This window comes from Haliotis cracherodii, unplaced genomic scaffold (genome assembly GCF_022045235.1).
Source record: "Haliotis cracherodii isolate W230 unplaced genomic scaffold, xgHalCrac1.p SCAF_12, whole genome shotgun sequence".
NCBI lineage: Eukaryota > Metazoa > Mollusca > Gastropoda > Lepetellida > Haliotidae > Haliotis > Haliotis cracherodii.
Window position 1 is genome coordinate 29,113,388 of NW_027266267.1, and position 23,139 is coordinate 29,136,526.

At 36.4% G+C, this 23,139-nt stretch overlaps 1 protein-coding gene across 1 annotated transcript in view; it reads left to right on the forward strand.

Moving 5' to 3' along the window:
* Nucleotides 1–887: 887 nt before the first annotated feature.
* LOC139457267 (uncharacterized) overlaps nt 888–23,139 on the forward strand; it is a 46,308-nt gene continuing 24,056 nt past the window's right edge. The window contains exon 1 of the mRNA XM_071238672.1: nt 888–944. Within this exon, the coding sequence (XP_071094773.1) occupies nt 888–944 (57 nt within the window). The remainder of the gene's footprint in view (nt 945–23,139) is intronic.

A 23,139-nucleotide genomic window follows, 5' to 3' on the forward strand; every position in this document is an offset into this window, starting at 1 on the left:
GTTTAGTATGTATGGGTTTGTGGTGTGTGTGTGTGTGTGTGGTGAGCGTGCGGGTGTATGTATGTGTTTGTGTGATATGTGTATTAGTGTGTGTGTTTGTGGTGTGTGTGGTTTAGTGTAAGGTTGAGTAGTTGTATCGGGTGTAAGGTATATTGGGTGTATCGGGTGTAGGGTGTATTCGGTGTTGGGTGCACTTATACACGGGTGATGCAAATAAAAGGTAGATATTTTAAAACATTGAGGACCCCAGTTATAGTTGGTTTCAACAAGGGCGAGGAGTCATGTTCGCAACCCATGCGCAGCAAGCACTGGATACCACTGAACTGACATCGTGATAGCCGATAATCTCTATGAAAATTGTTTTGTCGCGTCATCAAAGTGGTAAGGGGTATCCATTTTGTCCCGAGTGAGAATTAACATAGGAACTATCCATCTTCACGATCTTTACCTGATGTAGGTGATAATTACAAAGGAAAACTGCTTTAAAACAGATTATTATGCCATAGTAATCCTCGTACATCGTGACGTGACCGCCGGAGAGCGGAAGGTCGGTGCTTCAATCCCAGGCTGCGTCTTATGGAAAGGCGTTAAAAGATGATATTTGTTGTTACACTGCCTGGCGTTCGGCATTAAGGGGCTGCAACAGCGACTGGCCGGCTTGGAGTCAGTATACTGTGTCTGAGTGGGGTATTCATGCTCAACTGCGGCGTGGTATCTCAGTGGTCGAGCACTATCATGTCGGCAGTACGGACTTGTACAGTGCTAACGAAAATGGGGTGGCACCTGCTTGTACTTCACTGGAATCTCCAGTATGACGAGATTAAGACTAAAGCCTTTTCCCTCATATGTATGATGCTGGCAGCTGAAGGATGCTTATCGAGACGAATATGGAGTTCGAACAGGCCAGCGGATCCTTCAGTCTTAAGGAAGAGATTCTGCAGACCGTATACCACTGAGCCCCTGTACCGCTAAGTTGGGATGAGAAAGTGACCGAATTGTGTTCGTGTTAGCAATGAGTGAGTGAGTGAGTACTCTTTGAGGCCACCGTCAGCAATATCCCAGCAATATCACGGCGGGGGACACAGGAAATGGGCTACACACGCTGTATGGAGAATCGAACCCTGTCTTTGGGAGTTCGAGCGCAGTATCTCACCGCTGATAATTAGCCAGATGCTCTGGTAGGTGTCTTCCCATTATGACTACTTCCATTATGACTGCTTCCCATTATGACTGCTTCCTATTATGACTGTTTCCCATTATGACTGTTTTCCATTATGACTGCTTCCTATTATGACTGCTTCCCATTATGACTGCTTCCCATTATGACTAATTCCCTTTATGTCTACTTCCCATTATGACTGTTATGACTGCTTATGACTACAACTGCTTATTATTCATATTCAGGACACACTAGCAGAACATACTATTCACCTTCGGTTGCATCTACATTATGTTGCTGACAGTAATCACAATATCTACAATTTGTTTCAAATTTTAGCTTATGACAAAATATTCCGAGGGGCAAAAGAAACTAAACCCCTCAGATGAATTTATCATATGTTTGATTTTCAATTATAAATATATCTTAAGCGATATTATGTTAAAAAATGAAAAGTACTGGCGCTTTGCACTCAAAGAATTTTTTAACGTGGTTTTATGTTTTAAAATATAATTGGATTTAAAAATAAATAAAAAATATGAATTTCGCATAATACACTACTGTTTTACACCATTTCAAACATCTTACCCCGTCTTCATTGAACCAATTCATGTTTACACAAATTTACCAGCCACAGAATGCCTTTTACAAATTGTTGCAGGAATGGGTTAGCATATGATAAGCATATGTTGATACCAGTGTGCGTATGAGCTGTTATGATAAGCATATGTTGATATCAGTGTATGAGCTGTTTGAATTACCATATGTTGATATCAGTGTTTGTATGAGCTGTTATGATAAGCATATGTTGATATTAGTGTGTGTGTATGAGCTGTTATGATAATCATATGTTGATATTAGTGTGTATATGAGCTGTTATGATAAACATATGTTGATATTAGTGTGTGTATGAGGTGTTATGATAAGCAGATATTGATATTAGTGTGTGTATGACATGTTATGATAAGCAAATGTTGATATTAGTGTGTGTGTATGAGCTGTTATGATAAGCATAATTTATGTTAATATTAGTGTGTGTGTATGAGCTATGTTATCATAAGCATATGTTCATATCGGTGTGTGTATGAGCTACGTTGTGATAAGCATATGTTGATATCAGTGGGTGTATTAACTGTTATGATAAGCATATGTTGATATTAGTGTGTGTGTTTGTATGAGCTATGTTATGATAAGCTTATGTTGATATCAGCGTGTGTATGATCTGTTACGATAAGCATATGTAGATATTAGTGTGTTTATGAGCTGTTAAGATAAGCATATGTTGATATGAGTGTGTGTACGAGCTGTTATGATAAACATATGTTGATATTAGTGTGTGTATGTACGCTGTTATGATAAGCATATGTTGATATTAGTGTGTGTGTTTGTATGAGCTATGCTGTGATAAGCATATGTTGATATTAGCGTGTGTATGATCTGTTACGATAAGTATATGTTGATATCAGCGTGTGTATGATCTGTTAAGATAAGCATATGTTGATATTAGTGTGTGTATGATCTGTTACGATAAGTATATGTTGATATTAGTGTGTTTATGAGCTGTTAAGATAAGCATATGTTGATATCAGCGTGTGTATGATCTGTTAAGATAAGCATATGTTGATATCAGTGTGTGTATGATCTGTTACGATAAGCATATGCTGATATTAGTGTGTTTACGAGCTGTTAAGATAAGCATATGTTGATATTAGTGTGTGTGTTTGTATGAGCTATGTTATGATAAGCATATGTTGATATTAGCGTGTGTATGATCTGTTACGATAAGTATATGTTGATATCAGCGTGTGTATGATCTGTTTAGATAAGCATATGTTGATATTAGCGTTTGTATGATCTGTTACGATAAGTATATGTTGATATTAGTGTGTTTATGAGCTGTTAAGATAAGCATTTGTTGATATCAGTGTCTGTGAATTGATGATAAACCATCGTTTCTGTCCACGAGATCCTACCTGACAGCCCTGTGTGTGTGTGTGTGTGTGTGTGTGTGTGTGTGTGTGTGTGTGTGTGTGTGCGTGTGTGTGTGTGTGTGTGTTGAATTTGTGTCTTATGAATGGATATTGATACTATTTACATCACCTGCTATCACTAATTGATAGTGATTCGTAAACACATGCTTTTGACTGTTTGCAGCAGAGATTTCTTATGATTCTGTCCCTTCAGTATACTATTCCCGATACTGGTATCATGAATCCTAATATAGGTTTTCCCATATTGCACGAAGGTAAATATCTAATTGTGGAAGTCATATCTCTGGTTGTAACATACAAATAGAGTGTATGATATGAACCGCTTTTGACCCACACATATAAGCATAAGCTTACCAACGGCTATTAAACGTAACAGAATAACACGACAATAGGAACTGGCATATGTTGTTAGCTTCAGCAAAACTAAGCTAAACATTTCAAAAAGGTATGTCAGAGGTGTTTGGTAGGCAAGTGTTTCCATAATGTCATGTCTTTGACTGAGCATGTCTTTGACTGAGTTTCGGGATGACAAAAGACTCCCCCCAAGGCTTGGATGACAAGTAAGATGACTTTGCCCTTCCCTTTATGTAGTGCAATAATTCAACAGCTCGAGCTTTAGGTGTACATATTTCATAACTTCTATATTTTAGGACTGACACAATCGAGCATGCTTTCAAAAGTATTTGATCATGTTTATTAAAGCTTTCAAAAAGTTTGATGATAGACAAGTGGACATTTCAAGATTTGATGCATGAGACAAACATGATGTCTGAAGCAATTTCTATTTTGACTTGTGACAGATGTTTCCGTTTCTTTCAGATGAACAGTTTATTTGCCTTTGCATGTGTTTGTGACGTTTTACCAACGATGGGGCCGGATACGCTCACCTTTTCCGCAACACCTGGTATCCTCACAATGCGATAGTGATTCATAAACACATACATTTGATGTAGTCGGAATCGTACACTGGAGATGTCTTATGATTATGGAAAGGGGTTGATCGCTTACATTTGACCTCAGCCGATTTTCTTAGGAGCTTGGGTTACGGGCTTGCTTATTTTGGGATGTTTCATTAATTTTAGCACTTGATCGCATCAGCAGTATATTCGTGCACGTGTTAAAAAAAATAGAAAACTAGTTGTTGGCTATTTTCTTATTTAAAACCAATATGTCAACATTTTCCTTTTATTAAAAAAAAGATAAGTAATATAGGAGAAATGATAAGGAATCTTTAGTAAATGTGACGGCTCATAAAATTTGAGTTATCTATGTTCCTTCTGAAGTTCCTTCTTTTATATCTACACATGAGACAGCAGATTGAATTTTGTAATTACGCTTGACAGAGACTGGCGTGTACTCATGTTATGCATCAATGACCAAAATGGTGTCCGATGCAATTCCTTATTTGGACTTGTACCACATGTTCCTGTGTTTTGTTAGGTCAACAATTGACTTGCCTTTGCATGTGGTTGTGACTGGTGTCACCGATTGGGCAGGATACATTCACCTTTTCTCGAACACCTAATATCCTCACTATTTCATGTTTCATAATTACCATAATTCATAAACACAAGCTGGTGATATTGTCAGAATCTTTCAGCAGATACTTCTTATAATTATGGAAATGGAATATATTTGTGAATAAGGTGAATCATAAACTTGCCATCATTACGTCATATGGCGGCGGATGGCCATGTGGTTACAGCATTCACTAGAAAACGCTAAAGGTTCGGTTCGACTCCCTGCCTGAACTTAATCCTATCTTCTGTGATTGGGCTGTCATGAGAAATCTTCACACTGACTGTCGTGCTTACTACATTAATATGAAAATTCCCAACAATCTAACAATAATAATATTAAAAGGAGCAATACATTATTTGTTTTTGTCTCAGTTACGAATATTCTTTCTTGTAAATATTAACATACCTTTACCATGAATAGAAAATAATATTATCAAAATACTCCAATCTGAAAGGTGCATAATTTATTTTCCTCATCGTGATGAAGAATTAACGGAGTGCAAGATGGTCTCCAGCATACATCGTGTGTCCCACATTTGTTTGACACGACAGCAGACTACCGTAAGGTAATCTCAGCGCCGTGTCAACAGATCTGTTACCCGAGGCAACAACATATTAAACCGATTGTAGCATCAAATAATTTAAAGCAATATTGTCCCCCTGGGTAGAAGGTTTAAAGACAACCTAACATGCACATTTGATCTCTACCAGGGACTTCTTGGCGGAGTAGCTACCCGTGTTGTTGAGTTCGCGTCTATTGTGTGTGTGTGTGTTTGTCTCTCTCTCTCTCTCTTTCTCTCTCTCTCTCTCTCTCTACCTAACATGAACGAGAACATGAAACCTTTGAAATGTTTAAATGTAAAGTAAAGCAGCGCTGTTGACGGAGAGTAGTTGGATGGGTGACCGTGTTCAGCATCTTGTCTCCTGTGAGTTTGAGGGCTCAGATCTTGTCCCATACTGAAGCACATGTAACACATGTGGTGCTAGCCACCGTAGGTAAGTGACTTTGTTCAAAATATACCTCTGTTCATCCAGCAGGGAGTGAGTGAGTGAGTGAGTGAGTGAGTTGGGTTTACCATCGCTTTTAACAGTATTCCAGTTATATCACGGCGTGTCAGCTTAATGTGGGAGGAAAGCCCGGAGTGATGCAGGTCTCAGACGTTTACCACTTCGGTGAAACCCACGAGCACGGGTATGGTGCTGACAAACCTAGAAACATAATCGGGACGAACCGGGATTCGAACCCACGATCATAGGTTTCTGGCGTGCCCAAGGGACGCAACTCTGCACAGCGAATCGCGGCGCCTTAGACGACTGGGCCACCCATGCCCCCCACCCAGCAGGGAACGGGTACCAGGTAGGATGAGATGGTAATGTTGAATTGTATATTCCAAAGGGAGCTGAGAATGCACACTGAACCATTGACCGGGGTAAGATTAATGTAGCGCCATAAGCATGCACTTGCTTAGAAATGTAAATGGACATATTATCAATGTCCGTTAAGTAACCGTTGGAATGTCGGATGTCCGTACTAACGATGTACAGGGTTTCGCCGTACAGAGTAAAAGAACAAGCGCGTGAGCTTGGTTTACAGAAAATAGTAGAATGTGATAAATAGTTCAAATAATAAATAGTTGGATATTACGAACAGTGACAAATAACGGAAAAAATATATTGATAAAATTAAGGCGAATAATTTGAAATGATCAATAGTCGGATATAAAAGATATAACGAGTAGTCGGGTAGTGAATTGTCGAATATAGCTATATTGTCGGATATAACTTGTTGCCGAATATAACGAGCAATTGGATATTATAGGATCTATCTATCTATCTATCTATCTATCTATCTATCTATCTATCTATCTATCTATCTATCTATCTATCTATCTATCTATCTATCTATGTGTAATGATAAGTAAACTATCCACAAGTATATTTATGTGCATCGCCGTGACATGTATTTGACATGTAATACTAGTAATATATGAAAAGGAAAAAATACAGAACAGTCTCATTACATCATGTGTGAATTATTCTTCTTCTTCTTCTTTTTGAAATAATAACCAATCTATACTACCAATAAGCACTCATTGTACAAAGCATATTTAAATGCCAATCAACACCTTCGTAATTTTGTTTGAAAATGCTATTAAGTAGTTAAGTCTTAAGAATATGATAAAATAGTGTTCAATATATATTGGCAGTACCTTATACGTATGACATAATGTTGCATCTGACGAAATACACATACGCTGCAGTAATACATACTGTCGACATACTATAACGACGTACTAACACAACGGTCAACACTGCATGCATATGCATCAATGTTAATATACACGTTAAGTTGCTATCTAGATTATAAACGATAACGTCAGCACGAAGGAGGTTGAAGCTATCGACACACATCATTCTTTTAAACAATATAAGTACGAAACAAAGCAGAAAATCAGTGTTGTGTAGGTTGAAACTCTATATACCATGTAGGTTAAAATGCACATAAAAAAGTCCATTTCTTAATTCTGTCTAGCTTGTTTAGTGATGAGTCAAATATGTCGCGTATGAATACAGCTGCAGACGTCACGTGATAAATGCCCTTCCGTTGATTGGCCGTTGATGTGATCATACTTTATGCAGCGGTCGCCTATTGGCTGTTCATTCATGAGGAGATTCTGTCTGCTACGCTAGCTCCGCCTTCGTACATTTTTGCAAGGGCCATGAGAAGGCGTGTATATTTATAGGAAGCTATGTGAATGTTTCGTACTTACGAAACGACAGACAGTGGTATCCAGTTTCTTGGAAAACGTACAAAAGCAAACAAATTTATGACATTGTTTCGTAAAGTTCCAGGAAAGAAGATTGCCTTTCACATGACTCATTAGCCCGTCGATTTATTTGTCGTTAACTGTACCATGTCTGCATATAGGTATGCATATATAGAATATTCTTTCAACACTGCTCATGGGGACTTGAAATGTACCGTATGCCTCCTTTTGGAAACCACTAACGGCAAACGGCGAAGGGGAAATGGCTTCAAGCTCAGAACAATACAAACAAAGCCATTGTAACTCTCACGTATATTTGTCTGCAACCGTTATAGATTTTTTATCCGTTTCGGGGCTTTTGGTGTAAAGTAATTTAATGCTATGTTGTAAATGTATAGTCGTAACGAAGATAGTATCTACATATACGTTGCCATCCAACGTCACGTATGGTCATGTGGGTATAGCATAAACGCATAAACACCTTGTTTATTTATATTTTCTCCGTTCCGTTTTAGCACCTAAAAATGCCTGCCCCATCACATCAGTGAACCTTCCCCAAGTTTCATGTACATGTCGTATTTTGGTGGCTTGGATGAGCCCGTTGAAGGACTTTGCATGCTAATTATCCGACTACACACCACTAAATACTGAATATATGTGGTCAAAGGCTTGTTGGACATGCATTAGTTTACATCTGGTATCATGACTATTTGAAAAAAAATTAAAAACACATGCTTATGACAGTGCTGGAATTGTAATGGACAATCGATATTTCTTAAGCTAATGGAAAGAGTTATGTTGTTTTACTGTCAAACAAGCCGATTTCTCTTTGGCGATGTCGATATTTGGTGAAACATTGATCTTGGGTCACGGGCTTGATTATTGTTAGATATTTTCACTCATTTCAGTACTTTATGAAATAATATTGTTATTGACATACTGACCACTAACAACCAATAATGATCTGATAAACATGAAAAGAACATATGCATTTATATGATCAAATGAAAGCATTTTTAAATTATGCATGTCGACATGTGAGAATATTGGCTTGCATTTGACAGACAGATGCGTTACACAACGAAGTAGACAAGCAACAATGAAATATTTCTTAACTGTATATAATTAGACACAAGTATAATTTACGTTAGAATAGGGGAGCTAACTCTGATCAGTGTACTATTTGATTCACATATCCAGTAATTCATAACGGGGCGATTCGTTGAATACTCAAGTTTCCGGATAAGCGGGCGTATACTGTATTTCCATCCAAGTTTTTATATTGCAAACATAACTGTGAGATATCTCTCGCCACCCATCCTAGAACTAGTAAACAAAAATGTGAGGGGGAAGCAAAGACCCAAATGTTGACATTTTATCATAAATTGGTAAAATGGTACCATAGCATTTTCTAAATCCAGTTGTCAACCATTTCTTTTTTTATATTTCCTTTCAAGTGATATGTTACAGATGTGTATCTTTATTTCACATGTGTGTACCTCTAATGATAAAGTTTGAAATGACATGGTGTGAACTTTTCATGACACTGTCTGCACATGTAATGAAACCGTCTGTACCTCGATGATACAGTGTGTACCTCAAACGATACTGTTTATATCACCACACACACTATATATCTATAACGATAGTGTCTGTACCACCATACGACATGAAAATACACTCAATGATATACTATCTTTACCACCACACCGCATTTCTATTCATTTAATGATACTGTCTCAACCACCATACTGCATGTCTATAATTTAATGATACTGTCTGTACCACCACACTGCATGTCTATAATTTAATGATACTGTCTGTACCACCACACAGCATGTCTATACATTAAATGATACTGTCTCAACCACCATACTACACGTCTATAATTTACTGATACTGTCTGTACCACCATACTGCATGTCAATACATATACTGATACTGTCTGTCCCACAATACTGCATGTCAACACATTGAATGATACTGTCTGTACCACCATACTGCATGCCTATACATTTAATGATATTGTCTGTACCACCATACTGCATGTCTATACATTTAATGATACTGTCTCAACCACCATACTGCATGTCTATACATTTAATGATACTGTCTCAACCACCATACTGCATGTCAACACATTGAATGATACTGTCTCAACCACCATACTGCATGTCTATACATTTAATGATACTGTCTCAACCACCATACTGCATGTCAACACATTGAATGATACTGTCTCAACCACCATACTGCATGTCTATACATTTAATGATACTGTCTCAACCACCATACTGCATGTCTATACATTTAATGATACTGTCTCAACCACCATACTGCATGTCTATACATTTAATGATACTGTCTCAACCACCATACTGCATGTCTATACATTTAATGATACTGTCTCAACCACCATACTGCATGTCAATACATTTAATGATACTGTCTCAACCACCATACAGCATGTCTATACATTTAATGATACTGTCTCAACCACCATACTGCATGTCTATACATTTAATGATACTGTCTCAACCACCATACTGCATGTCTATACATTTAATGATACTGTCTCAACCACCATACTGCATGTCTATACATTTAATGATACTGTCTCAACCACCATACTGCATGTCTATACATTTAATGATACTGTCTGTACCATCACACTGCATGTCAATACATTTAATGATACTGTCTGTACCATCACACTGCATGTCAATACATTTAATGATACTGTCTGTACCATCACACTGCATGTCAATACATTTAATGATACTGTCTGTACCATCACACTGCATGTCTAAACATTTAATGATACTGTCTGTACCATCATACTGCATATCTATACATTTAATGATATCGTCTCTGCCACAATACAACATGTCCATACTTTAATGGCACTTCTATCTGCCAACATTATTTCTATATTTCTAAAATGCTTCGGTGTACCAACATATTTCTCTTGACTCTCCCTATGAACGTGTTAAAGCTGTGCACGTAAACACTAAATTCTATGCACATTCGCATAAGATTAAGGACAAGCAGACAAAGCAATCAAGAAAAATACACATGAAATATGCTTCTAAGGATATTAATTTTACACACTCGATTTAAAAAACATTCATCATCAAGATGGGATGAAATAGGGTTTAACGCCGTCTTCAAGATTGTTGAACTTATTTTGAGACAATTTCTCAAAAAGGCTACATTGTACGCAGTAAGAGTACCTTCACATATCCATGTGGGAATTCCAGAAGAGAGTAGAGCAAGGGTATCTCACGTCTGTCACATGCATAGAGGCAGCCTAGTTGATAAAGCGTTCGCTCGTCACGCCGAAGACCCGGGTTCTATTCCCCACATGGGTACAATGTGTGAACCTCATTTCTGGTGTTCATCGCCGTGATATTGCTGGAATATTGCTAAAAGTGGCGTAAAAAAATACTCACATGAATTGACGGGAATGGGCATCCGATGGTCAGACTCAGTGATCATGTCATTGTACTCCGACGACGCTGCTCATGCTATCAGTCACTGGTTTGTACTCGACTATCTATAAACCACGGTCGCGTAGCTGGATTAGTAGTGACTGTTCTGTGAAACGTTTTCATTTTCATTCACTCACAATATAGTATGTAGTATAAATATTTTTCTTCCCGTATTCAATGTGTGATGTTACACCATGAAGAAAACATCCTACATACCATACCTGTAACCGACCCGAAACTAAAATAAACAGTTTATTGTTTCTCTTTCAATATATAATTGTGAATAATGTTAATATAAATGGCGACATTCCACATTAATAAGAACAAAATGTGATACCAAAAGAATTTTACTAAACGCAAACTCAATGCAACATTCCTAGGTGTTTTAGGCACGACCCGAAGGAAATCTCGTTAGCGCGATAAGTTACGAGATGTCTTATGAACATGGTCGGCCATCTTTAAATTATAGGTTGGCCCTCCTGGGAGGACGCATTAACATTTAATGAGTGGTTTCGCCTAACAGAGATAGGGCTAACAATAATTATTATTCACTTTCTGACGGGATCAGATGTACAATTGCAACCATTATCGTCTAAGCTTGATTTTGGACGGTGATACAATTCTTAAGATTTCTGCAGGCAGTTATACATGATTACAAGTATGATTTATAATCAGACTCAGAAAATATTGATGTTGGTTTTATATTTCCCTGAGTTTTACTCTTCCAGGCACATACACCTCTGTCAATCAGATGTATGACCATCTGTACACTTGCTTCGTGCTGTCTGATATCATATTCTTGATAATTGCAAAAAAAGAAATTTAGTGTTTAGAGTAAAGATAGTGAACATTACTTCCAGATATGCATTTACCTCCGTTTCTGTTGTTCTTGAATAATGTACTTGAATTAATCGGATGAGTTATGCAAATAATAGATAATATGAAGGACAGTACTGTCGAAATGAAGATCGAACATTAGGAAGTAGCCAAGGAGTAAAATTATTGACTGATTGTTTTATGCTTTAATTGAGGTGGTCAGCCTTCTAACGACGTCGGACATAAATTACATCATTTTCGATAATAGAACCCTCATTATATAGACAACCACTGGATTGTCCGGTCCAGAGTTGATGGTCAAAGGCCGCCGTCATATAGCTTGAACATTGCCAACTGATGCATTAAAGCGATGCGGTAAAGACAAAAAGTTGATGTTGTGAATCTTCAACTCTTAATATGAATACTTATACGTGTACATATGTGGTATGTGGTATATGGTATTTTCAGACTATTACTTACATTACTATACATCTGGTCGGTGCGACCTCATGACAAGTACACACTTACTCGCCAATGATTATGTTAAATCTGCTTCATCAAAATATTACAAAAAGTATCACCGCCCAACAAAAAAGAATAACTCGTACCACCCCAATTTTGACAAATACAGAGTTAATACGGAAAATATAAACATAGCAGGCTTTAACTATAAACACTGGAAGTGCGGTCAGTATGAAATTAAATGTCAGCACCTAGATAGTTTCCCAATATATGATTACTACTTAAAGATTCAATCCTACCTTTCATGTTCCCTTTGGTTGCAACTGCTGCTGCTGTTACCTGCCCTGTTTGTGACGGGTATCATCATTATTTGACAGTAATTCATAGACACATTGTCATTATTCACTCGAGACACAATAGACTCGATACACAATAGACTCTGCTTTCAGCAGAGATTTTTTATCACTGCGAAAAAGGTTTTGTCGCCTTAATATATAATTTATGTGATGTTAGTCAGTGAGTGAGTGAGTATGGTTTTACGCCGATTTTAGCAATATTCCATCAATATCACGACGGGGGACACCAGAAATGGGCTTCACACATTGTACCCATGTAGGGAATCGAACCTGGGTCTTTGGCGTGACGAGCGCACGCTAACCCATTAGGCTGACCGACCGCCCCTTATGTAATGTTAACACGAAGGTTTACACGAAGGTAAATAAAGTACACAAAGCCAATTGCATAACATTATTATTATTATTATTATTATTATTATTATTATTATTATTATTACGTCAGTAGTATGTAACACCAATGCTTAATTTAACTCTGTTGTTAATTATATTTTTATGGGAATTTTCCAAGTGCTAGCCAGACTCAAAGTCCCAGTGTGCCCTCAGAACCAGTGATTAGCATCAGGACCAGCTGCGTGTCTAAAATGGTGCTCTCCTCACGACTTATAATCATCCTGATCACTATTAACCATTACTTTACCGCAGAAAATGTCCATACGGTTTAGTTGTTGCATCTGCTTCTATCGGAGGTCCTTAATTGCCAGTCTTGTTCAACTGACAAGGAGTTGTAAAGTTTATTTGTTGTATATTGCCTGTATTCGTTGTCACGTGATGCAGTCTGGTTGAGTAACGGGGCCACTTAAACATAACTTAAAGAAACAAAGACCCTTTGGGAGTTTAATTAAAAAAAGTTTACTTTTGTATAATTGATTTAATCAAAGAAGATATGTCGGTAAATATATTAGTAATATTTATTTTAATATTCCATGTCTATGCATGTTATATTACAGTATGTACAACCAACTACATGTCAATACATTTAATTTGATGTCTTTACCATTATACTACATGTCTATAGACTTAACTATACAGTCCTTAAGTGACTTAAGTGATGATAATAAATAATAGTTATTTTTGTAAAGTATGTATTTTGTGATCATCCCATTCATTCCAGATATATTGCATTTGAGCATATCATAAGAAATACATTTGTTCCTTCGCTTTTAGTTCGTGATTTTTAATTCAATGCCAACATATATGGTTGTACGATTCTTTCTGCATGTCAGTTTTGGTTAGGGGGTCTATTTTGGGTAACCAGTACTCTATCAACATTACACATTGTTTAAACCCACAACCACACACTCTAACATAGATCAACACAGTCGGCACTGCAGTACAGTGTTACAGGCTGTAGACTTTCTACGAGCATTGATGTAACTGAATCCTGCAGATAGTTATCTCCTCACACCAGGCTATAAAAGCAACAACCTTTTATTTGAAAGAAACAATACAAGCATGTAATTTAATTGTCAAATGTTCTTGTCCAAAATGTCTCTTATACTAATTGCCACATGGTGGAATAAGCACCCACGTCCTTGATCCATGCAAGAAATGCTCACACTCTTTGTGGCAGACATGTACAGTGAAACCTGACAGATCGGATCAGTGGTACTCTGGACTATAGTTAATTCTCCTTGTTTCATGTTAATGAGCGACAGCTTGCTTCAGCAGAATTTCATGAAATTGATGTTGCAATTTTTGACTGACAATTATTGTTTGATACTCTGTGGTAAGGAATTGTAACCTAAGTGTCCATATATTAATTTTTTAGTTTCTTTAATTAATGAAGGGGTAAAATGAAATGATAAAAAGCAACTAAAAACTGAATCACATGTTTGGATGAAACAAGGGTTATATAAACATATTATCGGCGGAATTAGGAGTGCATGTGTACGTTTCTCCTTTGTATGCAGCATTTTAATGGCGAGCTAAGTAATAGTTCTTGCTTGATAAACTTTGAAATTAACACATCAATTTCTTTGACAATGACAATAAACATACATCTTATGGTTTGGATCATTTCAAAACATTCAGTTTAATGGGGAAATGCATAAGAATCACTTTTATAACTGATGCGTCAAATTTGAAATATAAACAATAATTATTCGCAATGATTATCTTGTAGGAGCAAAGTTAAACAAATACCCATCTAACATAATATTTTTTCTTTCTTTCAAAGTGTATCCTTACTCAACTCCAAGTAACCCAAATAATTGCTGTACCAAAAATGAATTGAGAAAACAATCCTTATATATTTCCTATTAATCATTCACGCAAACATAGTTATCATTGAGACCACGCTTTTTAAACTCATAAATTATTCATGAATTCTCATAACAAACTATGTTTAGATACTACGGAAACTCATGAATACAGACACCCTTCAATCCATACAAATAAAAAGTATTCAGAGAACAAGCTTCCACTATCCCACTATTGATGTTTGTATCAGGGTTTGTATTTGGGATTATTTAGATAGTTAATCCACCAGTGCCATGGGTATACATTTGTGATGGAAAAACATATTTTCTCATATTAATACCATTTATATTTGATTAGCCATGTACATATAGTCATTTAGGCGATCCTTACTTATAAAAAACCCATAGAAAATCTAACGTTTTCGTTTCATCTTTATGATTGGTAGTAAATGTTTAGACAATAGTAATGCCCACATTTTGAAATGCATATGAACGTATTTTTTCCATGTAATTCAGTTGGATTCTTATATGCATACTACCATACGACACACCAATTACTTTATGGATCCAAAAATTGACGTTAATAGATAAACACTACTTTTGAAAATGTGTATAACAGGAAGGAAGATCTCGGGTTTCTTTGTTAAATATACTCACGTATTTGTTAACAACTGGCATGTTTTTTAATGATTACACCTAGACAGACACTCTACACGTGGTTAATTCTATACATTTTGATATACTAAAATTCTTATTGATCGAATTTGTTTTAATCATATACTTACCATGTTTTTGTTGTTGATAGTGATGTGTTTCAATGCATTGGACATCATGCTATTTACTGCAGTTTTTTCATAACGTACTACCCAATAATTTTCATTACTTCCAAATACATGTTTAATTATTGGGCATAATTATTTATGATACACTGCATTTTTACATCTAGATCATGTATTATGCTTTGTATTTGTATTTTTCTTAGGATAGTGACTTGTGCCTTATATTTCCTCATTGTATAATGTCATGTATTTACCTTTTGTATAATGCCTTGTATACCCAATTGTATAATGCCTTGTATTTTCCCTTGTACAAAACGTCGTCACCCTTGTAAAATGCCTTTTATATCACCTTATAAAATGCCCTGTGGTTCCCCCTTGTATAAAGCCTTGTATTTCCCCTTGCTTAATTACCTTGTAAATCACCCTTCTATTTCCACTTCTATAACGCCTTGTACTCTCCCCTTGTGTAATGCTTCGTATATCCCCTTGAGGAATGCCTTGTATTTCCTCTTCATATAATGATTCGTTCATCCCCCTTGTGTACTGCCTTGAGTAATCCTTTGTTTTTCCCCTTACATAATGCCTTGTAGACCCTTGTTAAATGCCTTGAATCACATCTATCATAATACCTTGTATATGACTCTTATAAGATGCCTTAAATTTCCCCTTGCATAATACCTTGTACATCACTCTTGTAAAATGCCTTGAATTTCCCCTTGCATAATATCTTATATATGACTCTTATAAAATGCCTTGAATTTCCCCTTGCATAATACCTCGTATATGACTCTTTATAAAAGGCCTTGACTTTCCCCTTGCATAATACCTTGTGTATGACTCTTTATAAAATGCCTTGAATTTCCCCTTACATGATATCTTGTGTAAATGCCTTGTATATCACCCCTGTTAAATTACTTGTATTTCTCCTTTTGTAATGCCTCGTATGGCTCCACTGTAAGACGAGAAAGCTCCAAACGCGTTGGTGTTATCGGTACACTTGATTTGCCTTAGCGCTGCAGTTAAAATATATTCATTGACAAGCAATTCTGTACAATAGAACTGCGATAAGTTGACATGCATTTTTGTGAGATCAGTTTTGATGTTTTAAGTTGCAGATGTTATGTGCATGTCACACACACACACGCACGCACGCACGCATGCACGCACGCACGCATGCACACACGCACACACACATATTCGCTGTCTTGATTCCCCTCTACACACACACACTAACGCACGCACGCACGCACGCACGCACGCACGCAAGCACACACGCACGCACACGCGCGCGCGCACACACACACACACACACACACATACTCGCTGTCTTGATTCCCCTCTACACACACACACTCCTAGCTCACCATCCACAATTATATATATGGATATAACATAATTGTATTTTGATTCTTGTATATACACATCTCACAACGTTAATTGGACATTTGAAAACACCATGCCAGACATGAAACCCAACTATAAGACACATACATCGTATATTTATCGACTGATTGTAAATACAATTATATGTTGCCTTAATTTGCAATGAACCTGTTGATACATGGTTTAACAAGATCACAAATCAAGCGTAGAAAATGAAAAAAAAAAGTTTGATATAAATCCTTTCGCTAAATACAGATATCGATTAAGGTTGGTCTGATTAAGGTAGAGAAATAATGAAGTTATATGCCCCAAAATCGACATCGAATTTATGAGAAACTGTTCCTTATGTGATCGGGGTATAGTGGATTAATATCATTTTTCCAAGAATGTGTTATTTTTTATGCTATAAGAATTATTTACCAGAGACATGGATCACTAATGTACATGTGCACACTTTTAGGTGTATAATAACAACAAACGACCCTGAACAAATCAAATCATTATATTTGCTTACTTATTATGCTTATGAAAGATGAAAGTATCTGTAAAACAATGTTTAAAATTATGCACATTTAGTTATCAGTTTATTAATTAATTGTTTCCCCGTTATCGCCTAGAGTTTATCTACCTTATTGAAGGTTAAGGGTGATTGTGGAATTCGATGAGTAATATTTCATTTTTAGCAGAATGTGAACAAATAAGGTAGGATGTGCATGTATCAATAACTCAGTCATACATTTATGTGAAAAATAATATTTTGTTTATATTCGCCATCGTCCATAACAACAGTGTCAAAAGGAAGATATTTACACAGCCTACTCGGGCGCTGCCTCATCTAATCAACACACAAGCCCCCCATTTGTATATTTAAAGAAAATAAAAATAAATTTCTTTGTCTGAAACGGGAAATGAATATCTCTTAATTCTTGTCATTTCATAAAGCCACAAGGAGTGTTTTCACAAGTTAACTGAAAGTTTCAGGGCTTTCATGAGCGGCCTTCTTTCGTGATTTACTTACACAGTTGTACATATACGCTTTTTACAAGTTCATGATGTGTGGCGATTGGCTGCGGACTCTATTTGATAAATATAAGCATTCATTTTAAAATGTAGAGAATTCATTTTGTAGCTTAAATAAAGACAGCATGTATGTTTGAAAGTGTAAATCAATCACATGTTTAAAATATGAAATAAGTATAATTTATGAACCATAGTTTTACTAATTGACGTGTGTGCGTGATATTTTGACAACAGAACATGAACATTTGGAACTTACATCCTTTTATACATTATATTATTGAAAAGCCAAATTAAGCTGAAGTCAAAGTTCAGCAGACCTTTATAAAAAATATATTTCCACGGACAAGTTTCAGACTGTGAGAATATAGACAGACTCTCATTTGCATAACCTCGTTTTAAAAAGTCCCACGACTACAATGCAGTACCCGTCTGGGGCACAGACACAGCCATCTATCTCAAACTATTATTGTTTATTTTTGGAAATAAAAAGTGCATGTGACGGAAAAGGATCACTGGTGACAAGCCTAATAGCGTGACTGCAGACGATGCCACGCCCATTTGAAAGATGGCGGCAAAAGGCTATCATTTACCTATGTAACCGTCGTAGGTCAACGTGTTCATAGACTCCATATAATTTCTCCCCTACGAAGTAAATGATTGGCAATCTCACAGTCTAAAGCGAAAAGTAGTCTCGCCTCCGGTTTAATTTCAACCAATCAGGCGCGAGATCGGGTGTCGTCTGCCTGCTCGGATCGCGTGAGCTTCTAGGTCATGGTGACCTAGACCACGGCTTCGTCTCGTCACGTACGGGGCTAGAGGTTAGCGCCGACTGTAAGTCCCACAGCTCGGCAAATAGACTTGGGCAGGTCACGTGACCTGGCATGCGCGTTCAATACGCGGGGTTTTTAACATAGCGTGTTTCCATGTCATATTAATTCATAATTAACGAAATAAACTTACAAATGCGATACTAAAGAGGAACTTCGTTGAAGAAAATTATCAAAAAGCTTATTTTTGCTCGTATAACTGGTTCAGTGCTTACGTTATAAATATTTCGTTTGGCATAAATTAATTGTTACAGTGACATTTTCTTGAATAGTTACTGATATATGACATAGGTATTTTGAAGTTTGGATCCAGAGAGATAAAATCATTATTAACAAGAATAAGCAATTCGCAACTGGAAATACTTCAGGAGTGTGTTTAATGAATTTATGATGATGTAATTTTCGTTTGGTGACCTACACCGACAAGATTGGCATTATGTATTATACAGATACACACTATTTACTGTTTACACCATTAACCCCCACACCTATAACAGTTCACAAGACTCCAACATCGAATGCATCTGTTGTCAATTACTGGATTGTCTGTACCAGACTAGATTATTTACAGACCGCCGAAATATAGCTGGAATATTGCTGAGTTTCATATCACAACCTAAAGATAAATATTGTCTTTATAAATAGTATTCAACACTTAGGAAAACCCTTATGAAGATGAGAGAAAAGTTTCAAAAGCTGTAAACGGTGCATGACTTAGAAACTGGCATTACTGTCAAACAAATATATCGATAACCACCTCAACAAATGTACAATAGGTAAATAAATTGAAACGTACATTAAAACCAATTACATATTTATAATCCGTTTAATTGTGTAATACAAAAACAAATTAACTTTACCCTTACAATTGTTTGATTTTAAATATATAGAATCGACGTGTATCATACTACTGTATAACAACGATGGATGCAGACTTTTACTTCATGTAATGACCACACACACGTGTATTTTCATAAATATAAAGAATTAATTAGATAGACTAGACTAGTGTATGCATAACAACGCAAACCTGTTCAAACTTTAAGCACTTAGTGAGCATTTTGAATTCCGTGGTATTGAAGTTTTATAAAAATATGTAGTTGGGATTTTGCATTGGGATCGGATATTTGTTCATAAAAAGATATTGCAACAATTTATTTTTCGTGTCAAACCAAACGGAGTAAACATAATAATTTTCTTCACGAATTTTCGGGAACAATTTATTTTTGGGGGATAAAATCACAGGACCGCCAGAGAATCAAATGGCCGGTCCCAGGGACAGTTACCTGCGGTTGTCTGAGAGTTCTAATGTCGTTACAGCATCGTGTTGGTGTGGACATATTTGAGTACATATCATATATCATTGATATCTTTTCCGAATCGTACAATAGACTATGCTGTTAGCAGAGATTTCTTGTGAATGAAAATGTTGTCGCATTTATTTACCCAGATATGGAAAATAATTAATACACGCTCAATATATGAGCTTAAGCACATAACTTATAGTTCATGGTAGATTTGGCAATTCTGAATGATATTTAATTGCACGTTTTAAACGAGTGGAGATTGTTATCAACAGCTAAATCATATGTATAAGCATATTACGATTTGTGTGTATGCTAAATCATGCTGCGATATGTATAACGATTGAACATTTAAATCCTTACCCGAAAACACTCGCAAACCATAAAGTTACATTTTCTAAATGAATTTTAAATGCAACGCATATAACCTGTGCTTGAAATACTCTTGAAAAGCACTCAGCTTCACCAAGTTTGGGTTAGATAATCCATTTCGTCAAAAGGAAATACTTATATGGATATTGATAACACGTCTATGAATTGTTAATACGTCAACCTATAATACCTTGCTAGCACATTGAAATAAAAGGAAAAAAAACAAGGCATAACGTTTCTTAATGACGCACAAATGTTGTTGTAAATGTTAAATATTTGATAAAGTTGTATTTGGTTATTTGTCTTACAATGTCAAAACTGTCAGGAAAAGAAAAACAAATTAGACTGAGGTTGTTTCGGTTTCGTAACCTTGTAATGGAAAGAAAAGATCAGAAAGGGTTGTCCCGGAAGGCCGACCTCTCCCCATTGTGTTCAGTGATGAGGTGACACTGAAAATAAAATTGTTTATAAAAAAAATCGTTGAAGTTATTATTGATATTATTTTAGAAAGAAAGATAGATGGTTTTCTCAATTTTCAAGAGTACATGAATACCGCTACGCTACTTTGACGTCACAGTGCACTCTCTCTGTATATAAAAGATACAACAACAACAATAACAGTTAAATTCTTCTTATGAAATTAGTTCAATTAAGCCAACAGAGGCAAATACAATCCGCCCACTCAACATTTGAGTCGGATCTTGTCTACACGTATTGTTCAAAATAGCTATTTCATGTGATGGAGAATAATCATAAACTATTATTATTATGATTATGATTATTATGATTATTATTATTATTATTAAGCCATGAAGGTGTAATGTAGATTACAAAAATAAAATAAAATAAAATAGAATAAAATAAAATAAAATAAAATAAAATAAAATAAAATAAAATAAAATAAAATAAAATTATTACATTGAAATCATTTTCAAAGAAAACCCAAGTCTCTCAGAAAACAGCTCTTTTCAGACATGTGGGTTTTAAACATCACGTTTAAACGTTCCTGTATGCGACAAAATGCATTCAAGAAGTAGTTTAATGTATCGAGACCATATGCATCTGCATACTTTGTGTGTTTAGTCACACATTTCATGGCATCGTGGCCATCACTGTTTCCATGGTAACCAGACACCACGATGTAATAAAATATCTGAATGCTACACTTTGTGAGGGGGTAGTGACTTTAAAGCTACACAACACATTTTCACATTTACAGTCAAAACTCACACGCCAAATATAAAAGCAGTTGATACGAATGAATGGTTATCAAAACTGGACACAATATGTGACAGTCAGGTGTAAGTTTGCGATGATACGTGAATACTTGCAAAGACTGTTCCATTACTTACGTGACAATACTTGGCGATTGCAAAACATCATTAGCAAAGAGGATGGGACAGCCTCGTGGTAAAATAATTATCATATCATGTCAGATACCAAGGTTCGATTCCAAACATTCTCGCTGGGATATTGTGAACCTGATGAAATCCAAACGGCTTAACCTAGTGTCTTGGATTGTCCCCTTTATACTGTCATTCAACCACGCACCATTCGGTACGCATTCAATCAAGGCAATCCTATAGTATCATCCTCATCCAGTCTGGGGCATTGAAGGCAGCAGTAGAAGTGTTGATAGTAGTAGTAGTAATGGTGGTAGAAGTGGCAGTAGTAGAAGTGGTAGTGGTGTTAGTAGTGGTAGTAGTCGAAGAAGTGGAAGTAGTCATAGTTGTGGGGGTGGCAGTAGTAGAAGTAGTAGTAATAGTAGTAGTGGTAGTGGTAGTAGTGGCAGTAGTGGTAGTGGCAGTAGTTGTTATAACAGTAGTAGGTGTGGTAGTAGTGATAGGAGTAAAAGTAGTAGTAGTGGTGGCAGTAGTGGTAGTAGTAGAAGTAGTAGTAGTATTGGTAGTAGCAGTAGTAGTAGTAGTGGTAGTAGTTGTTGTAGGAGGGGTGGTGGTAGTAGTAGCAACACTAGTACTGATGGCACTGGTAGAAGTGGTAGTAGTAGTAGTAGTAGCAGTGGCAGTGGCATTTGTGGTAGTGGTAGTAGAAGTAGTAGTAGTTGCGGTAGTAGTAGTGGTAGTAGTAGAAGTAGTAGTAGTGGTGGCAGTAGTGGAAGGAGTAGAAGTAGTAGTAGTAGTAGTAGTAGTAGTAGTAGTAGTAGTAGTAGTAGTGATAGTTGTAGTAGTAGAAGTAGAACTAGTAGTAGTAGCAGTGGCAGTGGCAGTAGTGGTAGTGGTAATGGTAGTGGGAATTGTAGTAGTAGTAGTAATAGTAGTAGTGGTAGTGGTAGTAGTTGTTGTAACAGTAGTAGTGGTGGTAGTAATGGTAGTAGTAGTAGTAGTAACGGGGGCAGTAGAGGTAGTAGAAGTAGTAGTGGCAGTAGAGTAATCAAAATAGGAGTAGTGGTAGTAGTAGTGGTAGTGCCAGTAGTGGTAGTGGTTTGAAGAAAAGAGAAACGTACGATCAGACAAGGACAATGCAATATAACCTGCTAGAAGACTACCAGGAGAAATGACGATCATGAAGTCAATAATACTAATAAAAAATCTGACCAAATTATACAAAAGATTTAGCATCGCAATGTATAACTTAACTGCCGGGCAAAAGAAAGCATACTTCCATGGTTGACAGTGGATGAAACAAATGCAACAAACACGGAATGGGTATGCTGAACCGAGAGTTAGGGGAAT